Raw genomic sequence first — 25,528 nt, 5'->3', positions numbered from 1 at the left:
AATACAAATATGTAGATTAAGCCTGAAAAATATTTTGGCATTACACTTACATCTACAATTAATATGTTCCATAAATCAATTACTTGTAAAATTAGTCATCTAGGTAGGTCACCTGTCATTCGTTGCCATTTTACAGAATAGAAAATAAGCCCTTTCAATGTTAGAGTAGGTGATGAACCACCACCATGTATAGCATATAGTAGACTTAGGCTGATGTAAAGGAGAAATACTTGCAACTTGCAGGGCTCCATTCCTGCCAAAACAATACCTCTTTTGGATGATACATACTTTGGAAAATATTCGAGATCCTATAGGACTTCAATGAAATTGTCATTATGTTAAATTTAGGAGCTGGACCAACTTAGGTTCCTTTCAATGTAAATTACTCTATGACTTTATAAAAGCACAGAATGGTGGATGAAGTCCAAAGCTTCCATGTTTGTTTGGTTTTTTGCCACGTGTTTTAAATCACATGTTGTAATACTTGTTTATTTCTAATGGGGAAATTGAAAAAAAAGAGAGCAAATTAGTTTCTTACTCATACTAAAAATCTCCTTAGCAATACCTACCAAAAATCAATAAGCAAAAGTAATACAGCATTTTATGACTCAACAGCTGGGCACAGAGGATTCCCAGACTACCGGATAAATCCCTTGTGACTATTTCAACAGTGCTGACTTATGTTGACAGACGTGTACTCTCAGCTTTCTCTACGACATGACTGTGAAACATGATGAGGAGTAGTTTGACATAAACAAACAAATAGTTTAATAATAATGCTGAATTAGTTTAAATTGGAAATCCATGAACCCACTGATTTTAGTGGGAAGTTTGACTGGAATAATAAATTGTGACATCATTTTTTTCCAGTTTGGGAATATTTTCCAAATATATGTGCTGTTATTTTTACATTATTTTTATTTAAAGTTATCTCAATTCTTCTACTTAAAAATATAAGCAGATTTCTTAAACATAATAATATAATCCATCAGGAATAATTATTGAGATATAAAAGGACAGTTAATGAAGTGAAAATATTTGTCCTCGAGCTTTCAGTCTCATTACACCCGAGAACTGTGTTCCTCTTTCTGCTACAGCTGCAGGTCCAGTCATGTTCTTCTTTCTGTAATTGCTGGATTTCTACAGCTGACCTACTTTCTCTGTTTTTAATCTGATTCCTGAAGCTATAGCAGAACCAGCTTGTAATATGAACCAATTGAAGACACTCAAAATGTACTGTTGAGCATTACTGAAAACACTGATCCAGACACCTCCTAGCCTCCATTGGTAGCAGGAGTGTGAGAAAACAGGCCAAGGCCTGAGAGAAGTTAAAGCAGGGAAAGCGTTAGAAAGACATTAAAAGTGTTCTTTACTGGTTAAAATAAAGGTAGTATGTGCCTAGCACCATACAGCAGTGAGTGACATTGCTTGGGACAGAGCATAGACAGATTAATTATACTCCCACAGGCTACTGCCATGAAATCCCAAGTGCAAATTAAAATGTATTTCTCCTAGCAATACTAGTGGTGGGAAGATGCAGGGGAAACACCATGTTTTCCATAGGGGCGATGTTTTCTATTAATTATTAGTTCGGGCAGGTGCAAGCCCTGATCCTAGAGAACAGTATGGTGGATTAAAATTTTTAGATGTGTAGAATGGAATTTCTTGCTTGTATGTAGGAAATATAATGCTCACTAGAAGCAATTTTAAGTGCTTATGCAAATATGTGCACCATACTATATTGTCATATTTTCAGTCCACAGATGTGAAACACCAATGATATTACTATGTTATGAACAGACATCTTCAATTTCCATGTATCAGACCTTAAAATCTTCTCATATTAATTTCTTCACCAGCTTGAGCTACTCTACCTTTAAAGACATTAAGCCTGAAATTATTTACTTTAAATAAGGCAAAATTCATTATATCCATAGGAAAATGTCAATGGTTGATTGCCTAATAAAAACATAGGTTGCATTTCTAGTCTGAACTTAACTGACTTCATCCACTATTTTTTATTTTAACTTTTTTTTTGATTGTAACTTTTGCTAAAGTCATAAATCTCCTCCTTATCTGTGTATTTTTACTGTATTTTACAGTTAGCAGATCAGTATAAAATTAATAGGTAGTTTATACCAACAGGAAAGTTACGGGATTGACAATTTCCCATTAACATTCTTGACAAAGTGATTGTTTCTTCCTTGCCACATTAAGCAACTGTGCATATAAAAAGTGACATATTTTGTCTTTGGCTCATTTTCCCTCATCATTCTCATAGAAAAACAACAGCTAATGTGGTTTTTGAGTGAGATATTACTGATGTTTTAGATAGGCCTTATATCGAATATAAACATCCCAAATTTTAAAATTTGCTTCAGCAAAGTTCCAGAAACCTGCTGGAGGCAAGGAAGTGGTATTTTCTATTTGAATGTATAACCTTTCATCAAATCCTGTTTCCTTTCTAGTTGAAGTCTTTTACTTGCCACACACAGAGCATCCCATTTTCTTCAGAAGCTCACCAATTTGTAGATGACTTATAAATTTGCTAAGCAGCTTATAACCTGTGGTGCTAAAGATCAGTGACTGCACAGGGAGCTCCCACAAGGACCCCTTTTAGTTAGCAATAGGGTTTCAGCTCAGGTGCACCTGCTGATCAGATCTGTGGCAATATGTCCAAGGCAGACAGATAGACTCTGAAGGTGTAAATCAGACATCTCCTTGTGGCTGGAGCTAGAAATATCTACCATCTCTAGTTGTTAACTACTCCCCCTAAGAGACCCTTCTAGAGCTTTCATGTCACAGCAGAACACATAAGGTCTTTGTCCATTCAGTGCACTAAAGAAGTGATCTAAACTAATCAATTTCACATTGCACTGGAATAGACATGAGAGTGCCCAGCTGGGCGGCTGAGGGTCTCAGCTGCAGTAACTGGTATGGCGATACCAGTTGGGGATAACAGCTGGAGACAGTAATTCTTCAAATATACCCAACTCTGTCAGCAAAAGTCTTCTGATATGTTTTCAGGATGCTCAGTGCTCTCTAGATTAAAATCAACATTTTAAAATCAACATGGAAAGCAGCAAGCAACCAATTTAGGCCAGAAATCATAAAACCAGCTCCATCTTTGGTATACTAGAAAAGTTGTCTTAAATAGAATGCAATAGCTCTAATCTGAAAGAAAGAAGGTATTTTAACACTGCCAATTTACTTATTGACATAGGAATTCATCACAAAACTTTTAAATTGTAACAGAAATTCCCAATCAATATTTACAGAACAGTAAGTTAAAATATATTGATAGACTACACGTGGTATTCTATACTAGTGTGCAATACTTATGTGCATACATATGTGTGTACACGTGCACACACTATTGTTAAGAAGTATTGTTTTTTCAAAACTTTTCTGACTACAGCAGCATTTTTTTATATGGGATAAATCCAGTTTTGTAGTAACATTGTATAGATCCATGCAGCTGATAAATCCTTCGGCCCTCCAGGAAAATATGAAATAGGGTGAAAGGCCAAGGAGCCTAAATAAGTGTAACAATGTGTGCGATAACACATGAATTCATATAAGCAGATGAAGACTTTTGCTTATATGTTAGTGACAAATGTAAAATATATAGGATGATAGTGTAGCATTTCTGCATGGATTTGCCGTTGATTATTCTGCATGCATTTTTTCTGTGTATGCATGCATTATTTCCGATTCTTTCATTTTGTCTTACCCTCATCCCTTCAAATCGCGACAAGGCTCTTAGAGGTCTCAAAGCTCTTAGTGTCCTAAGGGATTTAATCGCACCAAGTTCTGAGTAGCCCAAGGCATTAGCTGTTAAGCTAACCAAAGAGACCTACACAAAAACAGAAAGGCAATATTGCTCATTCATCTTGTATATCCTTTCAATACAAATGGTGGGAATGATGTGCCCTGAACTTCTCAAGCAGATTCAAGGCTGGACCTCTTTCTCCAGGAAACCCTCTATAATGCAGAAAGATCTTTCAAGTCAGACAAAGTAGAATAGGAGTATATTCTAGGTACCTGTTGGTGAAATCATGTTGGTAGAATGGTATAAAAATGCCTTTTAAATTCACATAAACTGGTCAACATTTGGTGGTATTTAAAGAAAAATGAAGTCACACGCAAAAAGAAAAATCCCAAAAGTTGGGTGAATTGGAATGATCAGTTTAGGTTAGGACTTCCCATGATATCTTCAGAACCTGATGGGAATGTAAAAGCTCTCAAAAAACACAGCCAGACCTGGCCTTCAGTCAAATGTAACTTTCTAGTCTCCAGAAAATCTTATTCAACAGCCACAGCTACCAGTGGTGTTGAGATTTAACCAGACTAATCAACACTGATATCCAACTGTTTGTTAGACAATGGTAGAAGCTTCACTGTTAGGCATAACCACACTTCATTCATTCCCTGTGACTCCTTCAACCACTTCATCAATTCTGGCTTGCATAACGCTGGTCTGGTCTGCAGGCAGATGAGTAAATAAACTAGAATAGCTGTAAAATAAATAATACAATTATCCTTCATCAATAATCCTTAGAAATATATTTATAGTAAACCATTGGGAAGGAGTGGCTCTAGTAAAGAAAAAAAACATCCAACAATCTTCTGTTTCTTTCCATTTAATGACCTTCCCTTACATCATTCCTGTTCTCTTTTAATTCTTTCATTTCCAAATTAATCTTTTTTCTTTGTTCCATCCTCTGATTAAAGACTAAAAAACATGCTTCAGAGATTAATTTTTTCCATGAAAAAAAATGCACCAGCGTTAGGTTGCCATGAAAAACTAATGAAGTTATTTATAAAGTTCACAAAAGTAACTAAACACAGACTATCAAATAAGAATTAAATATTTGTTGATAAATACTATAAACATATAATGACAGTGTAAAGTATTGTTCACGGTGCCTCTGTAAAGCTCTGGTTATATGCATAGTAATTGACACATCTGATGATTGAGCCAAATATTTTACATTGGTACAGACTCAATCACAGGATACTAAGTGTGCATAGAGTCGTGTTTTATCATAGGGTTTGCAATGCTGGTATGGATGTAAAAGTTATAATGTTTTCCAAGCTCTGTGTAGTAAAAACTTCATGGTCTATCATATCATAGTTTTAAGGAGATACAGTGTGATTTCTATAGAATTCTGCTGCTTTTCGGAATGAACAAACAAGTGATTCAAAACAGATTCTTACCTTGCATTCCATGGGAATTACATAGGTGCATTTGAGAGACAGCCTATTAGCACAGACAGATGCAGTAAGGCTATTGGGGATGGAAGGGAAATGAACATCTCCTATATGGTTAAAGATCTGCAGACTTCCATTTATGCTACCCAGTACTGTGCATACATTGGTGAGCATGTATACTTGAAATTACAATGCACTTCTCATTAGGTCTCCTTCAGGCATAGTTTATCTCCTCCTTGGTGGTGCAGCCTTTTGAAAACCATTTGAGAACCCATTCTAAGGGAGCTCATCTACAGTTCTCCAAGTGTCTCTCTAAGATCGCCCACGTGATGCAGTGAAAAGTGCAAGAGTACAATGGAATTGAGAGTTCCTACCAGTATTTTCCTTCCGTACTACATAGAGTAAGTGACAGGACACTTACAGTATTTGATCAGAATGTTAGAAACCTTTAAAGAAATTGCTCTGAAATAATTAAGCTCCATATCAGCAAAAACTGAAGAGGATGAACAGCATCCTTTCCACGCCGTGAAAAAAAAAAAAAAGTGAAAAGCATCATGTCAATAAAGCATTACAACTTGACAAAACTAGAGAACATCAACAAACCTTCTCTGGAGTGATAAGTATATCTAAATATTTTTTTCTTTTCTGAACAGAATTGTAAACTGTACCACAGCAACAGTTTTTAAAATAAAGTTTCTATTGAATAGAACAGAAAGCTTACCCTGAAAACAATATTCTGATTTTTAGAGCTTGTTGTACAGGACATGAAAAAGAATACATACATCAACAATCAGGAAGTCCAGCCAGCACCACGCATTAGTGAAATAGGTTTGAAAGCCATAAGCCACCCATTTTAAAAGCATTTCCAGAATGAAGATATAAGTAAAAACTTTGTCAGCGTATTCCAGCATGGTCTTGATAGTTTTACGTTGTTCTATGTATATATCTTCAAATGCCTGTGAAAAAGATTTTTGAAGGTATCATTAAATGTTGTCACAGTTTGCAGTGTGGTATATAGTAGCCAAGAAAGATTTTGAATAACAAAGATTAATAACTCCTTTTCAAAAGAAAATGTCTACACTGACAGTGAATCACTCTGTGTTGACTCAAGTGTAGCAAGTACGCTGTATTTTGCTCCTGCTATGAGGAACTAATTACCTCGGTACTTAGCGCACCTGATTTAACATCAGTCTGGTAAAATACCTGAGGGAATCACATTGGCACCTTACATCTCAGTTTCACAATTCAAGCTGCTGTTGATAAGTTCCTAGTTCAACTGTGGTTTATTTTAAATGCGTATAAGGCAAAAAAAAGCTATTATCATCAGTATGAAACCATGTGAATACCAGTCTGATATAACCAATTTCTTATTTCCATTAACACTACATTTTGAACTTGCCAAACAATTTGTTGCATAGCCTGTGAGCACTCTTAGGTATCCTACAATACATGCTCAATGCTTGTTGATATATATATGTTGATATTAGAACATTTATGAATTGAATATCAAGTTCTGATGTTTTATGTGCAGCTTTATAATTAACTGTAATTCTAATTGCCTGCTGCTTAAAATAGATACAATAGTTCCACACTGAATTTACCAGAGCACCACTGCTGAGAAGAATCATGAAGACAATGAAGGTCTCAAACCAGTTGTGTTCAACAATCTTGTAGCAGGTTTTCCGCAGATTCCACCAGATTTTCCCTTTCCCATCTTCTACACTGACTTGACAGCACTTGAATCTCCGCACGCAGCCTAAATGCAATAATAGATTTTGAGATGTTAGTATAAGGTAAATATTTATTAGGAATCACAATGAGTGGAAGTAATCTGGCTTATTTCAGTGCTACTGCAATAGATTCTTGTAAATAAGCATCTCCTGTTAAAGGATTTTTGTTTCAATATTTAAAGTTAAAGCTTTGTAATTCTTACAATACCTTCCAAGGACAGAGAGAGCACAAGAACAGTACATCTATGGTAGTACCTTTGAAGGAGTTACTAATACAAACAATACAAACAGAAAATACAACTATAGTCACAAAGCTGCTTCTTAATTTTGAATAAAAATAGAATCCAGTCCAAATCGACAGAGTGAGGTCTAATCACTTCACATATATTTTACTTCACCTACCTTCTGTAAAACAAGCCTCTGGCTCTAGAACTTCTTCGGGTTCTGCTTCTGGCTGTTCCCCTTCTGCAGGTAGTCCGATATCAACAGTGCTGCCTTCTGATGAACTGGATGCATTTAATTTCTGTGAATGAAACCCCACATAATTATTTTTTTCAGTTTTACTTATTTTGAATAGTTCACATTTGAAATGCATACCAAAATATTCTGCATGTATTCCGTGCTCTGATATTAAACTAATTTCTTATCTACAATCTATAATGCCAAATTGCTCTACTACAGGTGAGGTCACAAGATTAGAAACTACATCATGTGCGTTTTTCCTATTGAAAATATTTTGGTATTTTCATACAAGGAATTGAAGAAATTATTAGACTAATATTCTGAGCCAGACATAAGAATTCTGAAATGAAATTTCAGTAAGAGGCATGGGAGCCTTCCACACTTCGTATTGTTTAGTTATTCCAATCATGTGGCTGCATTTTGGATTACACTTCAGATAGCATGTGTTAATACAAATAATTTTCCAACGTCATGACCAAACCAACAGCAAGCTACACAGATGTATTTTCATGTCTCAAGTAAAAGTTATTCTATCAAATCTGTAAAATCTAAAAAGTTTTAATATAAACTTTTCATTATAATTGACATGAAAACACATGTTTTTAATTGTATAGGATAGTTTAATCCTCTTTACTTCCAAATGAGCAGCACATTACTTTAAGAGCAGTAGCTGATATTTTGCATTCTCACTTGCCAATGCATTTTCTGAATTTATTGTGCGTTTTGAAACTACTTATTACTTTGGTACAGTACACATACATGTCCAATCACTATAAAAGCCCCCAAAGATCTTTATTTTTTTAAGACTAAAGTGAAAAGAAATGCTTTTAAAACAATACTGTCATAAAACAATACTGCAAATAATCCAAATCTTCAAAGTGATTCTTTCACACCATTGCATTATGCTGGCAACAGACAAATATGAGTACTATAATAAGTAAAAGTAGTTTGATCATGGCATTCTATGACTCTTCTAATGTTATCACTATGTGGAGTATAACATCAGTAAAATGGCTGCATTGATAAGTAGCTAATTTTATAAAGGGAATGATGTAAGCAGATTATAGAATACAGTCTATAGGGTATTAATATTAGACAGAGAGATGGTCCGTGGTAACATTAAAGCTATATCTTTGCTGAAATTTAAAACTTAAGTTAGAGGCATTATTCCTTTAAAACATGTTTGACAAGATCCAAATTCTATACTTTTTTTGTAAAGGAAATTAAACATTATTAGTATGTGAATACAGAAAGTACCATAAGACTTCAATGGAATTTTACATTGCAGACAATATTAAGAATGTTCTTCAAACAAAAAAAGATTAATTCCTTTATCCTCCACTCTAATTTTATCAAATCACACTGACAGTATATTGTGTTGTGATTTTTAACTTTGATTTTTGTGTACCATGGTACACCATAGCCCACATTTTAGAGGAAGACCAAACAAATGGAAACATGTATTGTGGGATGTTATTATGCACATACTTTCAGTGATATCTGTGCACCCATTTCCTTTATGTTTCTTTCAAAATCCCATCTTATGTATTCATGTCTCATGTTTGTGCATGAGATTTAGAATCTACGAGGTTAGGTCCAATATACAAAGACATGGATGCACACTTTTCTGCAGATTATTATTTCAAATTTCCCACTGCAAAGTATTCAGATTATAGATAATGCATGGCAGTTTGGTCATTGTGGAATACTGCCTCTAAAAGGGAGAAACTAGAAAGTATGGGATGAATACTGTAGTCCTCAAGTAAGGACCACAGCATTTAAACATTAGTGGAAGTCAATCATCAGTTTAAGGAAAGGCCAGAAATACCATAAACGCAAGGTACATTCCAAAGAAATTTGTATGTAGTGTTAAAAATTAATGTTTATCAATAATACACAGTAAAGAATTTTTAAACTGAGAAGTGACTATCTGTTTGATTATGTAGCATTTTCTTAAAATGTTGCTTGCATCATTCCGATCTGGACAGCATTTCTAGCAGAATGCTGTAGTAGTAGCAGAGCAAACAAAAACTATGAACAGGTTAAAACATAAATTTAAAAGACCTACTGTCCATTCTTTTACAAGGAAATGAAGAGTTCAGTAACACAGATATTACGCAGTTAATGTAATCAGCATATTAACTTTAAGAAGGGCTAAAGAATTCCTATTACTGAAATTGTGTAAGACTAACAGTTAACTCAAGATGAAAGATTAGAGATATCCACTATAAGGAGAGACCAAAAAATCAGGTAGAAAAAGTAGAAAGTGATCAGTAGAACAGTCAATTATCAGGAACATCAGAAAGCCATCTTTATTTATGTGGGGCAGTATGTATGGCGAGTTGTATTGTACAAGTCTCTTCTCACTGAAAATCTGGTATGCTTCTTTTAAAGAGCTGTAATAATAATCACAGGAGTTAAGCTAAACAGAAAAATCCTAAATTTAATCAACAGCAGTTGATACTTGAAACACAACAATTAAATGCCTTATCCCACTGATAAGTTACTCTTCTGTTGTTGGTGTAACAGAGTATTTCCTTAGCATGCTGTTCTATTATACCCGAATTTGGCCCCAATCCGATCAGTATATGAAGAAGCATATTAGAAAAATTATTCAATAAATGCAATCTCTAATAATTCAGTATCATTTGGGGAAGAAAAAAATCAGAATTTTTCAACAGAAATAATTACTCTTTTTTTGTTTTTCTTTGTTATTGTTAACAATGTATTTATTGTATGGCACACTATATAATATTCATAAAATTTAGTATGCATTACAAACAGCTAGGAAGGTTTTACAATACAACATCTCAAGATTTTACCAAATCAATTAAGTTCAGTATGCTAGGAAAACTTTTCACAGTGACAATCGCCTATTTCCACAGCGAACTTCTGTTCTATTATAAAGCAACTGACCCAGGGATGTTGTACTGATTTCTACGTATTCAACACGACATCACCTGGGAATGGACCATGTTATTGCTGATTATGTTTTGTCCATATGCTTTAATACATAGGAAGACTTTTTCTGCCACTTACTGTGACTTGCCAGTGTTCACATATGAAATCCAGCTGGATAGCTAGACTGCCCCCCTAACTGCAGACCCTGGTATGTTAGATATGTAGTGTATGTCCCGGTTCTTTATCTTAACATATCTCAGTTACCGTTGTACCTGATAAATTCTACTCTGTTCACCAGCATTACTGGATTTAGGCAACACTATATACTTAACATGTATAGAGCTTTTTTAAAAAATGAACATGTGGAAACAAGATAATCATCAAACCCAAACGTTATCTTTGATATAACACTAAGTCCTTTGCAAGCCTCTTTTATACCATGGTTCTAGGTTTTAAAAGTATTCAGTCACCCATATTGTAAGAGATTTATCAGGGTCAAGTATTAGACACTCTTCAAGAGTTATGACGCTAGATTTTTTCTGAATAGTATGCTAAGGAAATTATTCTTAAGAGAAATCTACTTTTCAAAACCCTCAGAATCTACATACTCCATCTCCTTTTCACAGAAGACAGTAAGGGGAAAAAAGTACTTACATGGTTCTAAAGCAGCAGTATCCTGATTATCATAAAGATAGATATATATATATATATTTTTTAGGTCACATCTACCAACAGCCTTGCCAGTCATGCTTTAGTCAGCAATACAGTACAGTATGAGATACAGATTTTAGTTTAGCTTTCAAGATAGAAACTGGAAGTGGAAAGCAGCTTGCCTATCAGAGCAGCATTGCAAAAAGCAGCAGCCAAAATTAGGTCAGGAAGTTTTTGACATAATTACTTTCTGAACCTCAACATCTCATAGATTCATACAATTCTGCTTCACTTACAGCCAGGCCACTTTGAGCTTCTAACATATCTTTCTTTCTCTCTTTCTTTCAAAAATGATGATCTGAGAGTAGCTGAACAGCTTAGTTTAACATTTTTAACAAAGCCTGAAATTTCATGATTGGCCAGGAAGCCACTAATAGCTGTTGAAATCATAATTTAAGGGACTGAAGGAGCAAAGAGCAGAACAGACATAAGCAGGAAGATGGCACCAAGAGAAACGACCGTTTTGGTTTTGCTTTTGATTTCCTTTCCTCCCAAATACCTGTGAAAACGTTAAATAATGGAAAATATATTGGTTTTATTTTTTCAGTGCTGTGTGGATGTCAGTATGAAAATGAGATGTTCTGTGATGTAAATGGCATTATATCCAAATTTATCCAGTCTTCTTCAGTACAGCTACATCACCTATAAAATCAACCAAGTGGTAAATATCATTGCAGTTCCACTGGTATAATTAAGTGGAATCCGGTTCTCACTCTTTCTAGTGCTTATACAGTCAGGCATAATGACTCTATCAGTTCAAAAAAAACAGAATATTGTAAAAGCAAAACAATTCTGTGATTATTATTGTTTGCAAATATTGCAAAAAAAAACAGGATCCCTAAATTACAATCCACTGTACTTTATTGCTATTCATAATTCCTTTGATCTACTTATTTACCAGCATTTCACAAAGAAAATATTTGCAAGAACATTGGATGAAAGCAAAAGCATCATAAGTAGCAGTGGAAGTATTTGAAAAAGCACTCTCACTGGAAGCTACTTTAAAAGGCTCTTTAATTCACACAGGCAATATCGAAAGAATATTTCTGAAACAGAGCAAGGGACTGGTGTTTTTAAAGATTAATCAAGTGAACTCCAATTAACTCTAATATTAACAACTTAATATCTGCTATGAATCACAGTATGCCAATATGATGTGAGCAATTCACAATCTAAAGCCTAAATTCTTCAGTGTCAAAGGATTTTGAATAATGAATATTTTAAAATCAAAATATGACTTGTCAGATTATTCCTTACAAAATATAAGGAAAATACAATACAAAAAGCTATGCAATAGTATATTTTAACTCTACTGATTTACCAAACTGAAAGCATCAGCATCCAACTATGGTGTTGTAAATATTATGGCAATGTTTAATAGGTGAGATGTAAATCTTGCTGAAGCTGGGGACCTTGTGGTTCAAAATCAGTAGCTTATTTACTAGACGGCTGAACCTTATTTATTACTGATAAGATGAGAAAAAGCTTCTCAGGGCAGACAACATTCGGGGAGGTAGTCAATTTCTGAGTATAAATTAAAGAGCTATGGTAAGACTGAATAGGGCCAGATCTTGCTATCAGTTTTCTCTTTGCACCTCTACACTTCTAAGTGTGGGCGTAAGTAAGAGCAGAACTGATCTCTGAATGTTTGACCAGCCAAATACCAGTTTTATATGAGCTTTTTTACCAAATGATGGTCACATGCTTTGACTGTGAAAATTAAATGAATTTCATGCTTAATGGTGCTTCAAGTACTGCATATTAATCTCTGAAATAGCTTAATGCTTATACAAGTACTGAAGAGAAGCATTTCTAAAAAAAAAATTGGGGAAAATAAAAATGTGACTTTCATGAGTTTCAAGTTACGTCCATTATAAGCTAAAATACAATAGTATGAAAGTTTTCCAAAACAGCTAACAGTTTTTCATTACAACACAATTTACAGATGGACTTATATACGCTTCTGATGAGAAACATAGCTTATGAGTTACATATTCTGTCTTCTTTCAAAAGGAAATAAAACCCTTCAAAAATAGAATCTTGAAAACTTTACCATCAAGATTGGGAATGGTACATAGCATGCACTGCAAAATACTGTTAAAATATCATGGGAAGTATAGCATCTGAACCACAGAAATACTGGGGCTGCCAATCTTGCCTGACCATGCTGTGATGCGAGTCCCGTGACTCAGCAGAGAGCAGCTGTGCATGTTTGTACTTTATTGCAATGAATGGGACGGGATCATAGCTGAATAGCATGCAGGCCAGTCAATATCCGTTAAAAAGTGATTATATACTATATACATATAGATGTATAACTTGCTTAGGTAACCTGTGTAAAATTGGTGACACGACGCTCTGCCTCGCTAAAAGGCACCAGAGCTGCCCGCTTGACTGATCCAGCTTGGTTCTACTCCTGTGAGAAGTAAGAATGGTAGGAAATGAAGTTCAGGATACAGCACCTCTGCTTTTTTTTTGCACTGAATACTGCTTAAAGTAAAATATACATTATTAAGGTGTCTGCAACAGCATTAGAAGAACCCATATTTTTCAAGGCATTTGAAAATATCTTGTAACTTGGTCTATCTTGGTGCAATTACTAGCCTAGAAGTTACACTTAGCATAAAAACCTAATTATTACACAGCTATACATGCACTACAAAATTTTCTACATAAACCATCCCCATAGTACTTCAGGACCAAAAAAGTAAAAATTATTTTTATAGTTTCTCCACTGGATAGCAGTAACGCAGCTCATGTCCACGTATCTTTACATATAGGACAACAGACTCAGCACAGCAGCCCCATATTCGTTCATGGCACTACTTCCACGGTAAAGTTTTATTTAGTATTTGTTTTCTAATTCCCTTATTACACTGTACTCCCCTGCTACCAGTCTTATGGACACAATGTTCTCATAGTTAATTCTATTTTAGGTTTCAGGCAATTATCTAGAAAGTTTCTTGCAAATTCACACCTACAAGCATGTACAATAATGTATGTATTCTTTCTAGAAAGGCATAATCTAGTTAACATTTCAATCAAAATACTTGATTGATATAATAAAGAATTCACCAAACATTAATATACTTAATTAAAACTTACTAATAAATTATAATTACTTTGTAGAAATTCAGCTTATTGCCCTATACCACAGTGAATATGTGTATGCATGTTTATACATAAAGAAAAGCAAAAGCACACAGACACACACTCATTAGCATCTGGCTATCTTGTGCAGTGTTTTCACAGTACATGGATGCCTCAGTTGCCTTTCATTTGGGATATTGCTAATTGAATGTGATTTGGTGGCAGTTTCTAATTTCAGTTCTTTTAATTTATGGTATAAGCAATGAAGTGACTGGCAGATCAATATTCAGCAACAGCAGAATCATATAAATGGGAAAACATGAGAGGGCAAAAACGCAAGGCACGTTATGGCATGGCAAAAAAAGAGAAAGCCTTGAACAAAAAGCCATTTGTAGTCACTTTTTTAAAAATTAAAAAATGCCTTCTTTTGCTATTGATCATTTTCGTGACAAGAGTCTGGGGCCTGTGACTAATAAGCCATCCCTTTTCTCTATATCAAAAGCCACGGTGGATAAGAATTATCTAGTGAAGAGTAGGAATTAGGGTTAAGATAACAAATATGCACTTTTGTGATTAAAATCTATTTGAAATTTAGGCACTTAAGAAATATGCTCGCAACACCTTTGCTGTGCTTTCTTGAAGGTGCCTCAAATTTTTAAACATTTTCTTTCAGTTTTCCAACTGCAGCTTCTGCAAGAGTAAGAAATTTTGTGCTCAGAAGAGTTTCAGGCTTGACCAGTCAATACTACTTGGTACTAGATCATTCCTGACTGATTTCTGAAGAATTAGAGATCTGTGTGTGGTCACAGGGCCATGATCTCATTGGAATTACAGAGACATGGTGGGATAGCTGACATGACTGGAACGCTGTCATGGATGGCTGTGTACTTTTTAGGAAAGACAGGCCAGCAAGGCAAGGTGATGGAGTTGCTCTTTATGTGACAGAGCAACTGGAATGTATCAACCTCTCCCTAGCTGAGAGCTTATGAGTAAAGATTAAGGGGCAGGCTGAAATGAGGGTCAGTGTGTGGGTGCTTGCTACAGGCCACCTGATCAGGAAGATGATGTCAATGAGATCTTCCACAGACAACTGCAGATGGCATCATGATCACAAGCCCTTGTGCTTATGGGGGACTTCAACCTCCCTGATATCCGCTGAAAAGAAAACACAGCTAGGCTCATGCAGCCAAGGAGGTTCCTGCAGAGCACTGATGATAACTTTTTGACACGGTGGTAGAGAAGCCAATGAGGCAAGGAGTGCTTTTAGACCTTGTCTTCACAAACAAAGAAGTGCTGGTTGGGGATGTGAAGGCTGGGGCAGTCTTGGCTGCAGTGACCATGAGATGGTGGAGTTCAAGATCCTGCATGGAGGAAGCAGGGCAACAAGTAGGATTGCAGCCCTGGACTTCAGGAGAGCTAACGCTGGCATCATCAAGGCCCTGCTTAGAGGAATCCCATGCATTATGACTGTACAAGGCAAGAGGGTCCAAGAGAGCTGGCTAATTTTCAAGCATCACTTCCTCCAAGCTCAAGATCAGTGCATCCCCATGAATACAAAATCGAGCAAAGGTGGCAGGAGGCCTGCATGGACGAGGAGCTTCTGGCAAAATTCAAACAGAAGAAGGAAGCTTCTGGAATGTGGAAAGAGGGACAGGCCACTTGGAAGAAATATAGGGATGTTGTCAGAACATGCAAGGAGGCAATGAGGAAGGCTAAGGTGTGTTTGGAATTAAATCTGGCAAGGGAGGCCAAGGACAAGAAGAAGGGCTTCTTCAAATGCATCAGCAGGAAAAGGGTGACTAGGGAATATGTGGGCCGTGCCTGAATGAGGTGGTGCCCTGGTGACGAAGGACACAGAGAAGGCAGAGTTACTGAATGTCTTCTTTGCTTCAGTCTTCACTGCCAAGGCCGGCCCTCTCGTTTCCCAGACCCTGGAGGCAAGAAAAGAAGCCTGGAGAAAGGAAAACTCTCCCTTCGTCAAGAAGGATCAGGTTAGAATCATTTAGACAAATCTGACACCTACAAATCCACGGGCCCTGATGGGATACACCCCCGAGTGCTGAGGGAGCTGGCAGATGTTATTGCCAAGCCACTCTCCATCATCTTTGAAAGGCCATGGAGGACAGGAGAGGTGCCTGAGGACTGGAGGAAAGCTGATGTCACTCCAGTCTTCAAAAAGGGCAAGAAGGAGGACCCAGGAAACTACAGGCCAGTCAGCCTCCCCTCCATCCCTGGAAATATGATGGAACGCCATCCTGGAGGTCATCTTGAAGCATGTGGAGGAAAAGGTGGTTATCAGGAAAAGTCAGCATGGATTCACTAAGGGGAAATCATGCCTGACCAAGACTATCTGTGATGGAATGACTGGCTGGGTAGAGGAGGGGAGAGCAGTGGATGTTGTCTACCTTGACCTCAGCAAGGCTTTTGACACTGTCTCCCACAGCGTCCTCATAGGTAAGCTCAGGAAGTGTGGCTGAGATGAGTGGACAGTGAGGTGGGTTGTGAACTGGCTGAATGACAAAGCTCAGAGGGTTGTGGTCAGTGGCACAGAGTCTAGCTGGAGGCTTGTAGCGAGTGGTGATCCCCAGGGGTCAGTACTAGGTCCAGTCCTGTCCAACTGACTCATCAGTGACCTGGATGAAGGGGCCGAGTGCACCCTCAGCAAGTTTGCTGCTGATACAGAGCTGGGAGGAGCGGCTGATGCACCAGGAGGCTGCGCTGCCATTCAGCCAGACCTGGGCAGGCTGGAGAGCTGGGCAGAGAGGAACCTAACGATGTTCAGCAAAGGCACGTGTAGGGTCCTGCACCCAGGGAGGAACAACCCCACGCACCAGTCCACGCTGGGGGCTGACCTGCTGGGAGGCAGCTCTGCGGAGACAAACCTGGGACTGCTGGGGACAGCAAGTTGCCCATGAGCCAGCAGTGTGCCCTGTGGCCAAGGAGGCCAGTGGGATCCTGGGGTGCATTAGGAGGAGCGTGGCCAGCAGGTGGAGGAGGTGACCCTGTCACTCTAGTTTGGCCTGGTGAGGCTGCATTTGGAGCGCTGTGCACAGTTCAAGAGAGACAGGGAACTACTGGACAGGGTCTAGCGGAGGGCTACAATGAGAGAACTGGAGCACCTCCCTGATGAGGAAAGGCTGGGAGAGCTGGGCCTGTTCAGTCTGGAGAAGAGAAGACTGAGAGGGGATCTTATGAATGCATCTAAATATCTTCAGGGTGGGTGTCAAGAGGATGGGGCCAGACTCCTTTCAGTGGTGCCCAGTGACAGGACAAGGGGCAACGGGCACAAACTGCAACACAAGAAGTTCCATCTCAATATGAGGAAAAACCTCTTTACCTTGAGGATGACAGAGCACTGGGACAGGCTGCCCAGAGAGGCTGTGGAGTCTCCTGCTCAGGAGATGTTAAAAACCCACCTGGATGCGACTCTGTGCAGCCTGCCCTAGGTGAACCTGCTTTAGCAGGGGGATGGACTAGCTGATCTCCAGCAGTTCCTTCCAACCCTAGCCATTCTGTGAATATGTATTTCTTTGTTTTACCACCTGATCAATTTGCAGTTCCTGAAGCATGATTAACACACACATTTACAGGATTAAGTGCCTCCAAGAACGAAGTTAAGACATCATTTTCTTTTAAATACTGTATCTGGAGGAGAAAGCCTTTCTTTTATGCTCGAAGCTTAATGACTGGAGCTCATGTCTCAAATATGGGTAATTGACTTTAAAATTTTCCCTATAGGAATTCAAACCAATATTTTTGTCATGTCGTAGAACCACCCAATTGAATTCCTTCCATCAGGAAAAGGAAAGATTTGGCTAATCAAGACAGTCAGCAGTCATACCATCCTGTTATACAATGAAGAAACAGATGCACCATTGTCATTGTGGTCATACTCAGTCCTGCTAACCACCAGCCAACAGATCTGAATAAGTTACATCCTCCATCTCTTCTACTGACATAATGCTCTTGTGCAGTAAATAGTTAAAGACTGAGCAGGCTACAAAAAGAAACAAAAGGAAGAAAGTTGGTGATCAGGGAATTCAAATGGGAAATTCAGATTTTGGTCCCTATTTCAAGGCAGTTTCTGCACTGTAGCCACTGATTTTTTTTTAATATAAATTTTAATTTTATATTTTTATGAATTTTTTACATTTTTTAATAAATTTTAACCACATTAAAAATTATAAACAGATTTTGTAGCAGGGAAAGATTTTGTTCTCAAACAGATGCCTTAATCATTAGGCACTACCAAACATCACGTTCCTCCTTGCCACCACTGTTCAGTGTATCAGAAACTATTTTCTGCACAATTGCAGCTTCAGAATAAGAAGTGGAGAATAGTGCACTAGTACAGAACAGTCCTGATTACAGTTTTAAGAACATACTTCATCAGCTAATTAATCCAATAATCACTAATGAAAATATTTAAGTTACTTCTTTCTCAGTCATTTTAATGACATATAGTATCTAAATTAGTAGAATCCAATTAAACTTACAAATTACTTTTTACAGAAAAGTTGCCAATTAAAAATTATCAGAGCTATAATCTAGGTCGATAAAACTTCAGTTAATACATACATAACTTCATAACTTTTAAAAAAGAACAAGCATGGGAAAGGTATATAGGACAATTTAAAACATGGTTTACTACTACCATGAGTAGCGGCAGTATCAGAATCAGTAACATTATCAGAATTAATATGATATGGGTGGGAGAACAAAATAAGAAACTAAGAGAGGAGGTTTCCTGAGTGCATACTCATGATCATACTGGGACTTCACAGTCAACATCTGACTGTATCTGTGTCAGATTTTCTTTTCATACTGTTTGTACAGTAATATCTGAAGCATCATTGCCAGTTACAATATATCTGTAGAATAAACTAAGAGTATCTTCTTCACACGTTGCAATTGAGGCATTTAGAATGTTTTATAAAAAAAATACAGGTTTAGGTTGACAGCACCCTTGACACTGATAAAAATATGATACTAACTTTACAGACAAATAAAGAATGACATAGGTATTTGTTACTCCACTAAGCACTAAATATTTTGTAATAAAGAAATCCAAAGTATTGTCTTACCTAGTACTGAACTTTAAACTTAACACACTTTATTCCCAAACATTCAGTACATCCTTTGGCTATCACCAGTTGCTAAGCAGGGAAAGGGCTGGAAGTCATAGATGGACTTGAACATAAGAATAGCAGGAAAAAAGAACAAATCCAGAAGGACCAGGTGTATAACAAGAAACTACGTGATTTACAAAAAGACAGAAGAATAACCTGTGCCACTACTGTGGTATGCAATCGTTATGGATGATCTCACGGATAGGTGGAATTTGACCAGATTTGCAGTAGAATTTGCTGCTCCTTTGGCAGCAGTGAGTTTTGAAACAATTAAGGATGGGACAATAGAACAATGGAACAGCAGAACAATGGGAACACAGAACAATGCACTAGCCCTATGTGATGTAAAGGCGCCTGAAGAGGACTCCTTTTCTTATCTTATGTACAAAGATAAAATACAATCAACAAAAATCCTACATTCAGACCAAGAAACTTTCATATAAATACCCTCTTCATTACAGAGAGCAATTAAAGGTTAAACTACAATAAATTCTGCTTTGTTCTACACCCAAGTCATGGTTTTGAAGAGTAAGAGAAATACTAATACAAACAATCTGCAGAAAGAAATATTTTCAAAAGAACCATAATAATAAATAAAGACATTTTTTATAAGAAACAAGAAAATATGACTAAATGTGTGATACAGTCTGTACAGAAAAGGATCTCAGGGTGAGAATTACTAGATTTGCCGTGAGATGTGCCAACCGTTCTCGCTCACTTGGGATGGGGCTGGGAGGCTTTCTGTGGCCTCAGCCCGTATCTTACTCATATTTATACCCTCAGATTCAATTGCAGGGGTATCACTTATGAAAACCTTTACGTTAGTTTATGTCTGCACCATAGCATGCAGTATTGTTAAAAAATACACATGCTAAAGCTGAATGAACTAGCATTGGTATTAAGCATAGTATAGACTTACTCCACTTGAGGAGATGTGCCTCCACCACGTACAATTGTGCAGGACAGAGCACTGGGTTAACACAATACTAATGGCTTCAGCACCCACTGTAACTCACTAAGTCCTAGCTTGGATGTGTCCATTTGGCAGCACATTGTGCCAGAAAGAGGTATATTTTATTATGGTCACAGTAGGTAACAGATTCAAATATCTTAAAGCTTTGAAAATGGCAATGGGTAGCTGCATAAAAGGGTCTTATACTGAGACATAAAGCTTCATCATTTTTTTACCATAAGGCCATTATTTCTTCAGTGGTTCTGCTACTATCAGAAAGATTATTGGCGATTTATATGAAATCATTTGGTGATGTTGGTGCAGTAGTCAAATGTAATTATAATGTTATCTAGATGTATTTTGACTATATCAAATAGGTTAAAAGTATCAGAATGAATTGTTAATTTGACAGGAGGCACTCCAGAAAGCAGACAGAAGAGTAAATAAATTGCACTAATAAAATAAGCATGCAGAAACTCCAACAACCCACACATATTTTGTAAGACTTTTGGTCTCCAGGGCTATTAAATTGCTTCATTTTCTTGCTAACTTAACACAATAAAATAGAAAAAAAATATTACTTAAAAAAAATGTATTACGCATCTTGGTCATTACTGTAAATGCAATACTGTACTACCATCTCTTCAAAACCCACAACCTTCCATCAATTTACCTTAAATGCCATTACAAGTTGGTATACCCTGTTACAGAGTAATTATATAGAGATTTGAACTCAACACTAGAAACCTTAGGAAGAAAAGCAAAGCATCAATTTTAAACACAGAAATACTCTTACCTCTTTGCTTTCTTCCAGGTCTGACTCACTGCTGAACTCCTCTGTATTTAAATTTTCAAAATCTGATTCCCCGACAGCAATGGGCACTGTCACAGTGAGACTTGGGTTGTTTATGAATGACATGTAATCACTTTCATCAACAACGTATTTTTCCACACTGCTGCCTATGCCACTGGTAGTTCCATTCCCTTCTTTAAGATAGGCAAGGTTTTTACCTATTTCTACTATTGTGTGGTTGGAAATACAGCTGTCTTTTTTGTTGTTTAGGTCTTCAAGAGGTTTGATTTCATCTAAAACTTTCTGCTTCCGAACAAAGGCTTTTTGGATGAACTCACGCACTTTCCTCTTCACATAATCTATGCCTTTCTGAATCCTTGCCACAGCAATCTGTAGATTGTTCATTTCATTATCATCGTCTGTAGCAGCAAGGTTGTCTGAACTAAATGAGCTCAGCAGCAAGGCCAAAAAGAGGTTGAGTACCTACAAGACAGTAAGGAGAAAAATATACTGGATCTCTTATTTTAAGGTCATAAAATTAATTCCATTATGGGATGTTCAATATGACATAATTTTTATTTCACAGCTAGCACTTTAATTCAACCCACCTTCCTACTATTCTTTCCAGTCCATAATCCCTGTCCCCCATTTTTTATTATAAATTGCCACAAACATTTTTAGCATGTTTAACTTGACTAACAGGTGAAAATCTGAGCTGTTACTTGACTTTCTTCTCCACACTGGAAGTTGTTCAGGTCTGTGCCTCAAAATGGAGAATGAGATAAGCAAGCAGGATACAACATGATGTAGTAATTTATGCAAGCTACATCCACTACAGTGTTCATAGACAAGGGGAATGCGGAGAGACCCCAGTCTTCTACAGTTCAGCAGGCCATAGTTTCAGTGTCTCTAATTCAGAAAATAATAAACTTATGTATTTGCCAAGAATATATCAGTCTCTTTTTGTTTTGTGCAGGATAACTAGCTAAGAGATAAAGAGTCCACAAATGTGACACACCTAAATTTTAGGAAACTATTTCAGACTTTCTTGCATGACATTTTACAAACATACAAGAGAAATTTGGACTAGATGTAATTACAACATTATGTGCAAAACTGATTAAAAATAGTATCTAAATTATGTTTGTCAATTCTTCTTGTTCAAACTTAAAGAACATTTTAGAGGGTATACCACAGGACTCTCACATTAGTCCATTTAAACTTTATAAAATTCATGGGTGATACCAAAAAGAGAAGGGATGCTAGCACTCAACAAAAAAGAACTACAAATAGGCATAACCATGGTAAATTGGTGAAATCATTCAAAATCATTACCGCATTTAATTCTGACGCACTACTCTGAAAATGTTGGTTATGAAAAATGAAGGGTACATATACAGAAGATATGAAAACTGCAAGGTCGAAGCACTGTGGAAAAGTGCATATAGGCTGCATCAGGAAAGCAATGCTGGTACAGAAATTTTGTGTGTCACTTCGGGCTGTACCACAAGGAATGTTTGGTGTAAGACATGGAATTGTAATGATTCCACATTATTTGGTATTTGTGTCTCTATCCAAAATGCTGTTTGGGAAGAATTCAGAGGCCAGCAGCAAAAGGGATAAGTAGTTTAGAAATCATCACATATGAGAAAAAATTGAACAGCTAGACTTATTTTGTTTCAGAAAGAGAAGATTAAAAGTGGAAACAGTAAACCCTGAAGTATTATAGATGTTGTCATGAAGACCAACTGTTTTCCATCACTATTGAGACCAGTTTAATTGGCTGTAAAAGGTGATTTAAGGTAGATTTTTTTTAAAAGGTATTTTTAACTCTAAGTGTAATTCAGCACGGATCTTACTAAAGAGATTATAAACTTACTGAAGATTTAAAAGAAAAGGTAGACAAACATTTTTCAAAAATGATCAAGGTATATTTGAACCTGGTTTAGAGAAAGGGCAAATGAATTGCATGATCTCCTGATGTCCATCTCCAGTTCTCTCAGACTTTAAAATTATAAAAAATAGGAAATATGTTCTAATAGTTTTTAAAAATCCCCACTGATTACATACCACTAGGTTTCCAATCACCATGACCATCATGAAGACAGTAAGGCACATGGTTTGGCCTGCGACCTCCATGCAGTCCCACATCGTTTCTATCCATTCTCCACACAGCACTCGAAATACAATCAGGAAAGAGTGGAAAAAGTCATGCATGTGCCAGCGTGGAAGTTCACAGTCACTGGAGATCTTGCAGACACATTCCTTGTAGCTTTTCCCAAACAGCTGCATCCCAACCACAGCGAAAATGAACACAATGATGGCCAGCACCAGGGTCAGATTCCCCAGAGCCCCCACTGAGTTGCCAATAATTTTTATCAGCATATTTAGAGTTGGCCAAGATTTTGCCAATTTGAAAACTCGAAGCTGCAAAACAGAATAATAGCATACAGGTATTTGTGTTACTAATTGTAATGAAATTATTGCTATACATTTCATATTTCAGTTACCCTGTGTCTAAATCACGTCTCCTGTAACCATTAGAAACTTTAGGTAAATTTTTTCCAGTTCTATCTACAATGACATCAGCGGTCTTAAGCCCTGATGCAAGTCATAAGAAATCAAAAATGCCATCTCTATGCTCATTTGAATTACACTGCAATTATCACAAAGTCTCCAATTGAGACTTTACCTCTTTTGGTCACTTTAGATATCTATAAACAAGTTGCACTTGCTGGACAAGTTGAACAACACTTTTTTTCCTTTAGTTAACTCTAAGAGTATTATTAAAAATACACCCGCACATATGAAACATGATCAGTTTAACAGGATTGTAGGTGTATACACACTTCCAGATCTCTCTCATCTTAACGGGCAGAGATGGAAGACATGGTTTTCCTAGAAAGAGAAACAAGCTAGAGTTGTTAATGACAGGCATACAAGTTACTCGCAAGCACCTTTAACAATGTCTTTTCTGTCATTTAAAATAAGTGTGATGTGTCTTACAAAATTTGTCAACATTGAGAAAACCAGAGAATGAAAAGTGTTACATTAAAGTACAACTTGAAACAAAATGACAAAACACAATTATTTGGAAAGACACAGCAAATGTTCAGACAATTGAAAGAGAATACCAAAAAGAATCTAAATCTAAATACTATTTCATGGCATGAAACTTAAAATATATAGATGTGAAGTTAAACACAGAATTCTATTATTGAAGGAGAGGTCAATCCAGACATGTAATCAACTTTAGGCAAAATGCAATATAAAGCTATACAGAGAACCAGCAAATTAACAAATTTAACCCCTGTCATTTTTTAAAGGGCTTTTATTTAAAGTTAAATATTTTTTGCTTTATTTAAGGCAAAATTTCTGGTTGATGACTAGGACGTCTAACTTCATGTCTCTTACTGTGTAGGTCTTCTCAGAAAACAATTTGAACATCAGCTGGCATGCTAGCCTAGTCTTCAGCAAGACCAAGGTTTACCAAGCTCCTGTTGATGACAGAAATATCTAATAAAAGGCAGAGATACTGTGGTGACTTCCAAAGAGAAAAGCTGTTAGTGGATGAACCCTTGCAGAGGGTGGTAAAGAGAAGGCTTGCAGTGAGGAAAAATCCCTATCCAAAGAAAAATCTTTACACTGCTCTCTTCTGAAACTATGTAAGCCAGCTGGTAACGGAAGACTATCAACTAAAACTGGCAATAAAGTTTTATTGACTATTCCATTATTTACTACGTAATTTACTAATCTTCAGTCACAGGTAGTGAGGGCCTCTGGCTTTTGCATTTTTTATTCTCCTCATCTAGGGAGAAAAAGACTCTAATAGGTACTACTATTAAAAAAAGTTAATCCTTAAAGCACACTCACTGCAAGAACAGAACTGATGTTGACAATATCTTGAAGCAATAGGTGTTACTATGTAAGATGTTAATATTTAAGTAAATAGATGTTAATATGTAAGACAAACCTGACATAATATATACATGCCATCTAGTGGGTATGCAATTTAATATTTTGTAAGTTCTTACGAAAAGGTCTTCTGTGTTAGCCAAATACATAATGTACAAATGAAAAATGAACAATATAACTGCATAAATACAAAAACAGAACATGAAAATATATTTTATTTAGTATATTTACCAATCGAAATGATCGAAGGACAGATAATCCTTCTACGTTTGCAAGGCCAAGCTCCATTAAACTAAGACTCACGATAAAACCATCAAAAATATTCCACCCCTCTTGGAAATAATAATAAGGATCCATGGCAATTATCTTAAGAAACATTTCTGCTGTGAAAATTCCAGTAAACACCTGCAAGAAAAAGACAGTTTCTTATTCCAATTTAATGAAAAAATATTTAAAAAGTAAACCTAATGGTATCAACCGTTGTTAAGTTATATTTTTAACAAGCAATCCATGATAAATCTGAATAGCTTCTCTATATTACCATATACTGGAGTTAGGAATTAAATTCAGATTTAAAGCTTACATATGCATGACAATGTTCGGTTTCCAGAGAAAAAGAGATAAATGGGAA

The 25,528-nt window shown here is 36.6% G+C and overlaps 1 protein-coding gene across 1 annotated transcript in view; it reads right to left on the bottom strand.

Annotated features, from left to right (window-relative positions):
- LOC119152713 (sodium channel protein type 2 subunit alpha-like) overlaps window positions 1-25,528 on the bottom strand; it is an 80,890-nt gene that overhangs the window by 9,772 nt on the left and 45,590 nt on the right. Inside the window, exons 15-21 of the mRNA XM_037398339.1 lie at window positions 25,129-25,302; window positions 23,053-23,409; window positions 20,986-21,465; window positions 7,347-7,467; window positions 6,816-6,970; window positions 5,997-6,170; window positions 3,734-3,856 (exon numbers count right to left, since the gene is read on the bottom strand). Coding sequence (XP_037254236.1) covers window positions 3,734-3,856; window positions 5,997-6,170; window positions 6,816-6,970; window positions 7,347-7,467; window positions 20,986-21,465; window positions 23,053-23,409; window positions 25,129-25,302 — 1,584 coding nt within the window. The remainder of the gene's footprint in view (window positions 1-3,733; window positions 3,857-5,996; window positions 6,171-6,815; window positions 6,971-7,346; window positions 7,468-20,985; window positions 21,466-23,052; window positions 23,410-25,128; window positions 25,303-25,528) is intronic.

The sequence above is a fragment of the Falco rusticolus genome, chromosome 8 (genome assembly GCF_015220075.1).
Source record: "Falco rusticolus isolate bFalRus1 chromosome 8, bFalRus1.pri, whole genome shotgun sequence".
Taxonomy (NCBI): Eukaryota; Metazoa; Chordata; class Aves; order Falconiformes; family Falconidae; genus Falco; species Falco rusticolus.
The sequence above is the reverse complement of the archived record's forward strand: the minus strand, read 5'-3'. Positions and strand labels throughout refer to the sequence as shown.